The 12,117-nt window shown below is 38.7% G+C and overlaps 1 protein-coding gene across 1 annotated transcript in view; it reads right to left on the reverse strand.

The window, feature by feature from the left end:
• Positions 1–3,512: 3,512 nt before the first annotated feature.
• HERC6 (HECT and RLD domain containing E3 ubiquitin protein ligase family member 6) overlaps positions 3,513–12,117 on the reverse strand; it is a gene marked incomplete at its 5' end in the record, with an annotated part of 63,387 nt that continues 54,782 nt past the window's right edge. The window contains 6 exons of the mRNA XM_080661057.1: positions 3,513–4,254; positions 6,837–6,939; positions 7,027–7,210; positions 8,535–8,605; positions 9,922–9,988; positions 11,394–11,560. Coding sequence (XP_080517183.1) covers positions 4,028–4,254; positions 6,837–6,939; positions 7,027–7,210; positions 8,535–8,605; positions 9,922–9,988; positions 11,394–11,560 — 819 coding nt within the window. The 3' untranslated portion in view covers positions 3,513–4,027. The remainder of the gene's footprint in view (positions 4,255–6,836; positions 6,940–7,026; positions 7,211–8,534; positions 8,606–9,921; positions 9,989–11,393; positions 11,561–12,117) is intronic.

A 12,117-nucleotide genomic window follows, 5' to 3' on the forward strand; every position in this document is an offset into this window, starting at 1 on the left:
ATTATTTTTTAAAATGTATTGTTGTATTTGATTTGCTAGTATTTCATGTAGGATTTTTGCATTTGTATTCATCAGAGATGTTGGTCTATAGCTTTCTTTTATCATGTTACCCTTGCCAGGTTTTGATATCAGGGTTGTGATGACCTCATAAAAGGTGTTAGGAAGTTTTGCCTCTTCTTTAGTTTTTGGGAAGAGTTTGAGAAGGACAGATATCAAAGCTTTGATCGTTTGGTAGAATTTACTAGTGAAGCCATCTTGTCTTGGATTTTTACTATTTGGGAGATTTTTGATGGTTGTTTCAATTTCCTGTTGATAGGTGTGTTAGATTTTTGATGGTTGTTTCAATTTCCTGTTGATAGGTGTGCTAGATTTTCCAAATCTTCATGATTCAGTCTAGGAAGGTTATATATTTCTAGGAACCTATCCATGTCTTCTAGGTTGTTGAATTTTGTGGCATATAATCTTTCATAGTATTCTAGTATTGAAAGGCGGAAATTAAACTGGAATGCGTGATGTTCCTCTGGGCAAGATGCAAAGGTCTCTTCCTGGGTTCTTGTCCAGGTGGATTCGAAGAATGAAGCCACGGACAAAAGGTGGTATAGGAAAAGGTGGAAATTTATTGGGAAACAAGCACAGACTCCCATGCAGGGAGGGGAAGAGAGACCCACTAAGTCCCTCTTTTCTAAGGTTTATAAAGGCTGCAGTTCTTTGTGTCCTGATATGCCCTCTGATTGGTCACTGTAACAGCTTCAGAGCTCAAACCCCCTGTGGGGTTCCCCTTTTTTTCCTCCCATTGGTTTTTCTACTCTTTTTGGCCTTCCTCTTCCTTCTCTGAATGAGTGGCTTCCTCTCCCTTTATTCTGTAAATGTATAGCTTTTGGCAGCTCCCAGCCTCTTTACTCTGTGAATGTATGTCTTCTGGGGGCTCCCAACTTTGCAGCCCTGCAGTTCTCCTCCATGGACCCCCTCATTCCTAAAATTCCCTAAACCTGCCTTTTTTTTTTTTTTACCCCTAACAACTCCTTTCAGTATGATCCTTTGTATATCTGGATGTCTGTGGTAACTTCTTTCATTTCTGATTTAGTTTATATGAGTCTTTCCTCTTCTTTCCTTAGTGAGTCTTACCAGGGGTTTGTTAGTTTTAATAATCTTTTCAAAGAACCAGCTCTTTGTTGTTGTTGTTGTTTTTGTTAATCCTCACCTGAGGATATTTTCCCATTGATTTTTAGGGAGAATGGAAGAGAGCCCCCGCCAGGGTCTGGGTCAGGGAGGAGCCTGCAGCCAAGGTACATGCCCTTGATCAGATTCAAACCCAGGACCCTTTGGTCCGCAGGCCAGTGCTCTATCCACCGAGCCAAACCGGCTAGGGCCAGCTCTTTGTTGCATTAATTTTTTGTATAGTCTTTTTGTTTTCTGTTTCATTTAATTCTGCTCTAATTTTTATTATTTCATTTCTTCTGCTGATTTTGAGTTGCTTTTGCTTTTTCTAGTTCTTTAAAGATGTAATGTTAGGTTGTTTACTTGGGATTTCTCTCATTATTGAGATGTGCCTGTAATGATAAACTTCCCTCTTATTACTACTTTTGCTGCATCTCAGTCATTTTGATATATCATATTCTTGTTTGTCTCGATATATTGATCTCACCTTTTATTTATTCTTTGACTCAGTCATTTTTTTTAGTAGTATCTTGTTTATTCTCCTCATATTTGTGGGTTTGTTTACTTCCTTGTTGCTGTTGATTTCTAATTCCATGCATTATGGTCAGAGAATATGCTTGCTATAATTTCAATCTTGAATTTGTTGAGGCTAGTATTGTGACACAACATATGGTCTATCCTTGGAATGCTCCATGTGCACTGGAGAAAAATCTATAATCTGATATTCTGGGATGAAAGGCTCTGTAAATGTCAATTATGTCCATTTGGTCTAATGTGTCATTTAAGGATGATATTTCTTTATTGATTTTCTGTTTGGATGATCTATCTAGGGCTGTCAGTAGAGTAATAAGGACTCCAACTGTGGTTTTATTTTTGTATGTTTCTCCTTTAGTTCTGTTAGTAGTTGCTTTATATATTTTTGCTCCCTGATTGGGTGCACATATATTAAGAAGTGTTATGTATTCTTGATCTAGTGTCCCCTTTATTGTTATAAAATGTCCATCTTTGTCTCTTATTACCTGTTATCATGAAATCTATTTTGTCAGATATAATTATAGCTATACCTAGTTTTCTATGTATGTTATTTTCTTGGAGAAATCATTTTCCACCCTTTCACTTTGAGTCTAACTGTGTTTGTAGCTTAGATGTGTCTCCTGAAGGCAGCATATGGTTGAGTTTTGTTCTTTGATCCAATCTGCTACTCTGTGCCTCTTTTTTGGTGAATTCAGTCCATTTATATTTAGGGTAATTACTGATGTATGAGGATTTCCTATAGCCATTTAATCTTTTGCTTCCTGGTAGCTCTGTGCCTCCAGCAGTTCTTTTCCTTTATGTTTCAGTCATTTTTGTTTGGTGGTATTCCATACTTCTTCCCTCTGTTTTCTCTTTTGTTTAAGCTATTTGTCCCAGTTTGGATGTTGTGTGTGTGTGTGTGTGTGTGTGTGTGTGTGTGTGTGTGGTTACCATTAGGTTTATGAAAAAGAAAGTTTCATTATATACAGTAATCCTTTTTCTTTTGAATGCATCTGACCTTCATCCTTCTTTGCAAATTCAGACCTTTACCCCCACCCCTTTTATGTTTTTGTTGTCACAGATTATCCCTTTTTGTGCTGTAAGTTTTTTGTGATTTTACTCATAGTATTGTGACCTTTGGTTCTTTGTTTCAGATAGCATAACACCCTTGAGTATTTCCTGCAATGGAGGTCTTCTGGATACAAATTTCCTCAATTTCTGTATGTCTGGGAAAGTCTTTAGTTATATTAGTCTTTTTAAAAATATATATTTTTAATTAATTTTCGAGAGAGAAGGGGGAGGGGGAAGGAGAGAAACATTGATGTGAGAGCCCAATATCGATCAGCAGCCTCCTACACACCCCCTACCAGGGATTGAGCCCTCAACCCAGGCATGTGCCCTTGACTGGGAATCAAACCAGCAACCATTTGGTGCATGGCATGATGCCCAACCAACTGAGCCACACCAGCCAGAGCAGAATATATTATTCTTGGCTGGTAATTTCTCTTTTTCATAGTTTGAATATTTGGTTCCACTCTCTTCTGGCTTGTGGAGTTCCTGCTGAGAAGTCTGATGATAACCTAATGGGCTTTCCTTTATAGGTTACTTTTTTCTTTTCCTTGGCTGCCTTGGGAATTCTTTTTTTGTCATTAATTTTTGACAGTTTTAATAAAATGTGCCTTGGAGAAGGCCTCTTTGGATTGAGGTAACTTGGTGTTCTGTTTGCTTCTTGGCTTTGAGGATTTGTTTTTTTTCCATAGGTTTGGGAAATTCTCATCAACTACTTGTTTGAATAGGTTCTCCGTTCCCTTGTCCATTTGGAATGATTCTTGGAACATGGTACTGAACATAAGTATTTATTTAATGAATGAACAAATCCCTTAACACTTAGATTTTTCAAGTAAATTATTCAGCAGTTGGTTAAAATAAAAACTATGGAGTCATTTAATAATATAAAATATACAACTACATGTCTCAAAATGAAGTTAAATCAGTTTATATTTTTGTTTATTTTTTTAAACGTTCATATTTGCAGGCAGTGTTTATTAGATGCACAATATTTTAAAAATCAGCTGTTTGGTTTTAATATTCAGCTTATTTTTAAATGGTAATTATTGTTCAGGAAGTAATTCACTAAAAGGCAAATATTAGGATAGCAAGTTTATGGATTAGGAAATGTTGATTCACTAAAATATTATCTTAATTAATCACTTTTTGCTTATCTCAACATTTATTTATTAATTCTAATTAAAATCATCAACTCTTTGTACTAATTAGAACTAACTAAAGAAGAACATCTGAATTGAAGAGTGAGAGAACCTGGGAATCTGAGGCCTCGCTGAGACTCCCAGGGTCATTATCTCTGTTTGACTGTGGGCAAGACAAATCCACTGTTGCTGTTGATGGCTACTTGAAGTGCTTCCTCCAGTCTTTCCATTGTAGAATATTTAGGGAGGTCCAGAATACTATGACATACAAGTGATCTTGGGTAATCGCTTTCACTCAACGTTTCAGGACAGCGAAATATGATTCTCATTTCTTGTAATCCTCTTGCAGTCTGCCTATCATTTCCTGTAAGAAAAACTGGAAAGGAATCTTTGGTTAAGATATTCCATAGTGCCCAGCTGGCGTGGCTCAGTGGTTGAGCATCGACCTATGAACCAGGATGTCATGGTTAGATTCCTGTTTAGACACATGCCTGGTTTGATCCCCAGTGTGGGTGTGCAGGAGGCAGCCAATTGATAATTCTCTCTCATCATTGATATTTTTATCTCTCCCTCTCACTTCCTCTCTGAAATAAAAAAACATATTCAAAAAAAAAGATATTCCTTAGAAGAGCAAAATCTATACTAATAAAAGGGTAATATGCTAATTAGGGTGGACATCCATCCAGACAGCCACAGCAGCTGCGAGGCCTGGGACTCATGGCAGCCGTGAACCCCAGCGGCTGCAAGGCCTGGGTCTCAGGCAGCCATGAGCTCTGGCAGCTGCGAGGCCCAGGGCTCAGGCCTCGCAGCCGCTGCGGCCGGCAGTGGCAGCAGCAGCAGGGTGATGGGGGTGGCGCCTTCTCCTGTTCGGCCCAGTTGCCTCCTGCAGAGGGAGGCCAGACTGTGGGGAGCAGGCCTAAGCCATCAGTATGACATCCCCTGAGGGCTCCCGGACTGTGAGAGGGGGCAGGCCAGGCTGAGGGACCCCCCTCCAGTGCACAAATTTTCGTGCACCAGGCCTCTAGTCTATACTAATAAAAGGGTAATATGCTAATTAGATTGGACATCTTCTGGACATCCTTCTGGACAAAGCCACAGTGGCAGGAGCCGAGGCAGAGGCAGTTAGGGGTGATCAGGCTGGCAGAGGAGGGCAATTAGGGGCGATCAGGCCAGCAGGGGAGCCGTTAGGGGGTGATCAGGCTGGCAGGGGCAATCAGGTCGGCAGGCAGAGGCAGTTAGGGGCGATCAGGCAGGTAGGCAGGCAGGCAGGCAGGCGAGTGCTTAGAGCCAGTGGTCCCGGATTGCAAGAGGGATGTCCAACTGCTGGTTTAGGCCCGATCTCACAGGCTCAATCCCTAAACCGGCAGTCGGACATCCCCTGAGTCATGCACTGGGCCTCTAGTTTAAAATGAAAAGGAAGAAATTAATCACTTAATTCAGTAAATATTTATTGAATACTCTTGTGTGGAGAGAACTACCTGAGACTATGCGGAGCATAGAAAAATCATGACATTTGGTCTTTGTCCTCAGTGAGTTCATAGTCTAGTTGGTGGGAAATTACATATAGGACACTTGAACAGCATGGGTTTGAACTATGTGGGTCTGTGTGTGTGTGTGTGTGTGTGTGTGTGTGTGTGTGTGTGTATGTAATAGAAAGTATGTGTTAGTCGATTGTTTATGTTATCAGTAAGGCTTCTGGTCAACATTAGGCTATTAGTAGTTAAGTTTGGGGGGAGTCAAAAGTTATACAGAGACTTTCCATTGTATGTGTGGGCTGGAATCAGTGCCCCTAACCCCCAGGTTGTTCAAGGGCCAACAGCACATGGAAAGATAATAGCAAGGTACAGGGAAATTTATTTTAGCACAACCAAGAAGTATGAGGTGAAGAGCCTGATGAAAGCCCTAAGACTGAGGGCAGGGAGAGAAGGGCCAGGCTGGGGTACCTAGGGAGACTTCACAGAGGTCACATCTGGCTAGTTAATTCTCAAGGAGAAGAGTTGAGTGGGGTGGGAAGGAATCCTAAGGAAGAATGCCTGAAATAGGAAGATGTACATGAACTCACTGAATGTACAGACCTGAATGTACAGGTAGTGGAACCACTGGGTTGAAGTACATGTTTCCCATTAAGAGAGCATACTGGAAAGGTAGTTTGGGTTTGTGGAAAAGTAGGTTGGGTTTGTGGAGAAGTTGTAATTGTCCTCCAGCATCCTCAGTAGCAACAAAAATAGCAAGAAGAAAGAGGAGCTGAAAAATGGGATAAGGAGGTGAGAGAATGTCATTGTGTGTTGTAGGGAAACCTTAGGGTTCCCACGAGGAAAAGTTTGTATAGCCCAAGGACACAGAGCTTAGTGGTCAATAGCCTGGGCTTTGGATTAGCCTGCAGTGTTCAAATTCTGGTTCTGACACTAACCAGGTATCTGAACATAGGAAGCTACTAATGCTCCAACCCTCTTTTTCCTCAGATGGAGAAAATAAGTACCTCCTCATTAGGTTGCTATTGGGACAAAGGGTGTTAATAGATACAATGTGATCAGTACAATGGCTGGCATAGAGTAAGCACACAATAAATGCTGTTATCATCATCACTGGTCATTGCTATTATTATTTCTAAAATAATATTAGAGGCAGTTTACATTGTCCTGATTCCATAGGACTTAGATTATTAACTGAAGGTAAGATAAAAAGGCTTGATTAGGAGCCAACTAGAATGAGGAAAGTGGTTGCAAACTAAAATTGGAGGTGGGATTAGAGTCAGTGTAGAGAAGGTAGTAAAATAGTGATATCTTTATTATAATTTTTAAAAATGTGGAACAGGCTTAGGTAAGAGAAAAACCATTGGTCCAGAAGGAAGTTGGGTTATAACCCCTGTTAACACACTTGATCCACCACAAATAAGATACTTATCTTTAAAATATATATATATATATTTATAGATCCTTCTATTACCATAATACTTACAGAGGAATTTTCTCTTTTCATCTAAAGTTAATCTGTGGAAAGCTTTCCAAAACATCTGTATAGTAGGATGTGATTCATGGTATTCCTGCTCATATATTGAATTCTTGAGAAAAAGAGGGAGAAAATGGGTTTTAGGGGAGAACATATAAACGTATTTCTGAAGAATTGGGGGCAGTTAGTTATTACCGACCTTTTCAAATTGTTTCCAGTCATAATCAGTATTTCCAACTACTGCTGTCCTTAGTTCTTCAGGGTGGAAAAGTCTAAGTATCTCTTTGTCACAGACTTTATAAAATCCTCTCTGAAATTCCTCATAAACGGCCTTTACAGAAGTGTTGAAAATGTAATCAACACACTGAGAAACATAGTCGGTCCTTGAAGGAAACGAAAAAAAAAAAAAAAAAGTCCAATAACATACTTTATCAAGTGCCTAAAATATTCTTTATTTTGCCCTTTTTACCATTTCTATTAAGAAAGAAAAGTAAATTCCTTCTGCTTAGCATACAACCCAGTACTACTCTAAGATATAAAAACATCTGATCAGCTAAAAGAAGGAACCTTGGAGCATATAGTAGAAGGACTAAGACTTTGTTTTACTGCCATTTTCCTAGCTGCAGACAGGATCATATTTTAAAAACACTAAAACATTCCATTCTCCTGCTTGCAAAGTTTCAAAGGCTGAGCACAACCTCCACAGCAGGATCAGAAAGCCCTCCACAATCTGACCGTTACCCTACCCTCCAGCCTCTTCCCACTTTTATTTGAATCTCTGGCCTCACTGTCTTGTAGTTAGGCCACAGCATGCGGTGCTTTCCCCTTTCCTACAGCTTTTATCACTCATCAATATGAGTATGTCTTTCTCAGGGTTGGTCCTCTGTTCCTCTTTCCCTCCACACTTGCATGTCATTGTGTGAAAATTATTTATGCAAAGCCTGTCCTCTCCACTACATGAAGAATTTCCTGATGGCAGGGTTGCTACTGGAGGTATTTCCACCAGAAACATGATAGTCTCCCATCCCTTGAGCATCCTTCCTGGACTAGCCTATCTATATCAATCCCTCTCTGCCCTCCCCTGTAACCAGTGGCATGCTGGTAAATGTTTAAAAATCAGTTATCCGAAGGGAAAGCGAAAAAGGAAATGCTCATTGGTAGCATTTGCCAATTTCTGTGGTCTAAATATTCCCACTATGGCTGATTTCAAGCTACAAACACTTTAATAATAAACTCTCAACATTTTTGAAAATTTAACAATCCATCAGCTCTCACAAGCTGGTACCAGCTGCCTCCAGCATACCTCCAGCCTATAACTCTAGTCTCATAATTGGATTTAATATTCTTCAGAGTACTTATCCTTATCTGACATTCCATTACATAATAATTTATTCTTGTACTGTCTTTCAGTCCTACTATTTAAGCTCTATATTTTGTCTTTTTCACTGCTATATCTCCAGCTCCTAGAATATGGTCTAGTACATAGTAGGAAATCAAAATAATTGTTAAATGAATAACTAGTGAAAAGTGCTACAAAGGAAATATTTAATTCTGACTCCTTTCTCCTCTTCTCTTACCCTATAGCTGTTTTATCTTTCTAAAAGATGAGGAACTAAAATGATCATCTGAGAAGCTAAAATACATTTATAATGTGACATAAACATTTTATGTTTATTCAAAGCATATATTCTAGGTCTCAAAACTTACTTGTTAGTTTGGTCCACAAGTATAGAGATCCCATTTGGAATTAAATCAACATTATGTTGGTCCCATCGTAGCTGTAATATATTCAGGTAGCAAACAAGAAAGAAAGTCTTAATAATCAGCCATATTACCATTATTGCCAATTTATAGGATATCCAAAAAATGCATACACACTTTAACAGCTGATAGCTCAACTGATGTTGCTTTCTTTTCAGATTTACCCCATTGGAATGAATAATTATTCAAAATGTGTATACATTTTTTGGGACACTCTGTGTTCTTCCCTAACAGAATTTAAATAACTGGGTGCTAAATAATTACTTATGCAGTTTAGCCTTTTAAATACATAAAACATTTTAAAACCTACCCTAGTATAAGTTGTAAATTGCTTTTAAGCATACATTGATCCATTTAGTTATTTACATAGATAAAAAATGAGGAGCAGGTAGGGAGAAAGTCTTACAGTACAGAAGTAAAGTACCATTCAAAAAAGGAATCCCATATTTGAGATATTATAATAAAATTATTTTTTAAAAGGACTAAAGCTAAAATATAATTTGGTGTTCACTAGTACTGTGAATCCTGAGAAAGAAGATGCCTACTAAGAAGGGCTCCTTGTGGATAAATTTAAAAAAAAAAACAGCCTATCAGCTGTTTCTACACAGGGACCTGTCATGCAAATTGAACCTAAGGAAGAAGCTTGCACTGAACTACCTGCTTACACAGTGTTTCTGTCATCTGAACCAGCCCTTCTAAAAGAGTTCCTGGAATCCTATTTTTAACCAATAGGATTGAGGCTTTCTCCATCCAATTGGAGCAACACAACAATATCCCCATCAACATGTTCACGGACCAATCAGGGCAATGCCTTTTGGACCAAGCAAACTGTGAGCATATAGAGTCCTCATTTGCATGAGGATGGATTAATCAGGGACCGGGGTTGGGGACTTCTGTCTATATAAGCCAGCTCCTCTCTGGCTGCGGGAGTGTACTTTTCCTTTCCACTGAAGGCAGGACTATGTTTCCCAGACTGAGCTGAACACCAAAGATGTCTAACTGGAGCGGAGCGGAGCAGACCAGCACAGACAAAAACAGACTGCACAGAATGGAGCAGACCAGAGTAGAGCAAAGCAGAGTAGCCCAGCCCAAAGCAGACCCGCAAGGAGCAGACCAGAGCAGAGCAAACCAGTGAGGAGGAGAGCAGAGCAGAGCAGAGCTGTCTAGCAGAGAGGGGCCTGGCCCCAGGGCTGCCTCAAAGCCATGCTGTTTTCACAGCTGTGCTGTATCAGTTGAGCTGTTTTGCACTGAATAGTTTCCTTCATGCACACCAAGTTGGGAATTCCTGTTGGCACTGAATTGACGCCAATAACCATGGGTTGACAGTACTCACAGAAAAATATATGCAAAGTGCTTCTCCAATGTCATCAGCCTTATAATTTAGAACTTCTTGCAAATTCCTAATGAAAATTTTGGTTTAAAATTTTTATTTATTGATCATAACATTTGAAAAGTAATAAATGTTCAATGGAAAAATTGGGGGCACTACAGAAGTATATAAAATGCCATGTAAATTTCCTCTCCTGCACCTTCCCACTCCCTCTTCCTAGAGTTAACCTCTATTTATAGTTTTGATTGCTTGAACCACTGCCAACACAGACACTGCTGTGTCTTGGTATAAGTTACAATAAAAAGCCCCTTCCTCTAGACTAGTGATTCTCAACTAGGGTGATTTTGTCGCCCGCCCCCGCCCCCCCCATGGATATTTGGAAAAATCTGGAGACATCTTTGGTTGTCATAATTAGAGGAGGGTCACAAAACAAAACAAAACAGCAATTAGAGGGTTGCTACTGGCATCTAGTGGGTAGTAAGCCCTTATGCAGCTCAACATCCTACAATACCCAGGACAGCCTTCCACAACAAAGGATTATCCAGACAAAAATGCCAGGGGTTTCTCAACCCCTGCTCTACATTGACAATACAGGGCATACAGTATAAATCTAGCCAGTTTGTTCTTCCACTAACAGTACATGAGAGGAGAATCCTTTTCCCCAATCTGGCTGTCAACTCTGTATTTTATGAAAAACCTTTTGATAGCTGTCAATCTATAAAGCGAAAAATGACATTTCATTTTCATTTGTATTTCCTTGATTGCTAGTAAGGTTGAGCATATTTTCATTTTTTGATTAACCATATACTAGTATATACATATGTGTGATGACACATATACATGGGTTGGCAAAAGAAGGTTTACAGTTGTAAGTATGTGAAACACTGAGTTTATTTATTATTGTCTTATTGTTATTATTTTGTATCCTTACTTTTGATTTATCTTTTAGATAATGATGGCTGGTAATTTAACCTACTTTTGCCCACCTCTGTATATTTATACATCAGAGATACTAATACTTTGTCTATCATATGTTGCCAGTATTTTCTTCACAGAATATAGTTTACTTTTAACTTAGAACCAGCATTTTTCAACCCTTAAAAATAAAGTTGATGACATGCTGATTTCTTTAAATAAAATAAATATGATTAAATACAATTTATTCAAAATAAATATAGTATGTATGATTCACATTAAGAATACTGTGTACTGTCTAAAGCAACTTTCCATCTGGATAAACTGAAGACACCAGGCGTTGTTTATTGTACTGGTCAATAATTAGAGGAACATTTGGCCTTTTTCCATTTTTGAAGATTTACTTGATTATGAGTCATGCTAAAATTCAAATTCATCTAAACAGCATACATTTATTGAAATTGAAGGCCTTTTGTGTGTCTGTGTCTCTGTGTGGGACATCATTTATGCCGAGACAACTAAGACTTACTAGATAAAGTCCTGGAGAAACATTTACTTACTTTCCCAAAAGGGGACTGAGTTCTTTTAAATCTTCCAATGATGGTTTTTGGTCCAGAAGTTTCTTAAACAGAGCCAGTGGGAAAGGAATATCGGCAACATTTAAATGGTACAGGGAGAGTCCACACAGCATCCCAAAGAGGAAATATCTCTTCTTCTCAAATTTAGGCTAGAAAGAAAGAAGGAAAAAAACAAAACAAAACAAACAATCAGCCGTAATGTATTATAAATAATCAATAATCACTGGGAAATTAGATTAGCAAAAAATGTTTTTGGTTCCCTTTTCTAAGATCACAAATTAGAAACAAAAGGGGTTTCAAGGAAATAAAAATTGAAGGTTTTTCCTCTGGTTGCATTACAGTTCAAAGTTCTTCCGTAAGTTAAAATACAAATTAAGAATTCACAATATTAAATAAATGAATTTACTTTTTGTTAGTAATAGCATATCTAGAATATTAAAAATATGCTCAGATAACCTTATAAACTAAGATTTTCCATATTTAATTTTACAGTCTTTGCCTTCAAATTCATGTAGAAAAACAACACTGTGGAAGAAAGGGTGAACTTTGTCTATACTTTGAGCCAGCATCAGGCATGCCAGATGTGTGTCAGATGAGTGGTGGCCCTTGGGCAATATAACCCTCAACCAAGGTGTCCTTACACGGACAAGCATACAGGTCAGAAAAGGTGAGTGGAAGGAAGGTGAGAGTCCTGATGATATTGGCT

Source organism: Plecotus auritus (genome assembly GCF_963455305.1).
Source record: "Plecotus auritus genome assembly, chromosome: 1".
In the NCBI taxonomy this organism is placed as follows: Eukaryota; Metazoa; Chordata; class Mammalia; order Chiroptera; family Vespertilionidae; genus Plecotus; species Plecotus auritus.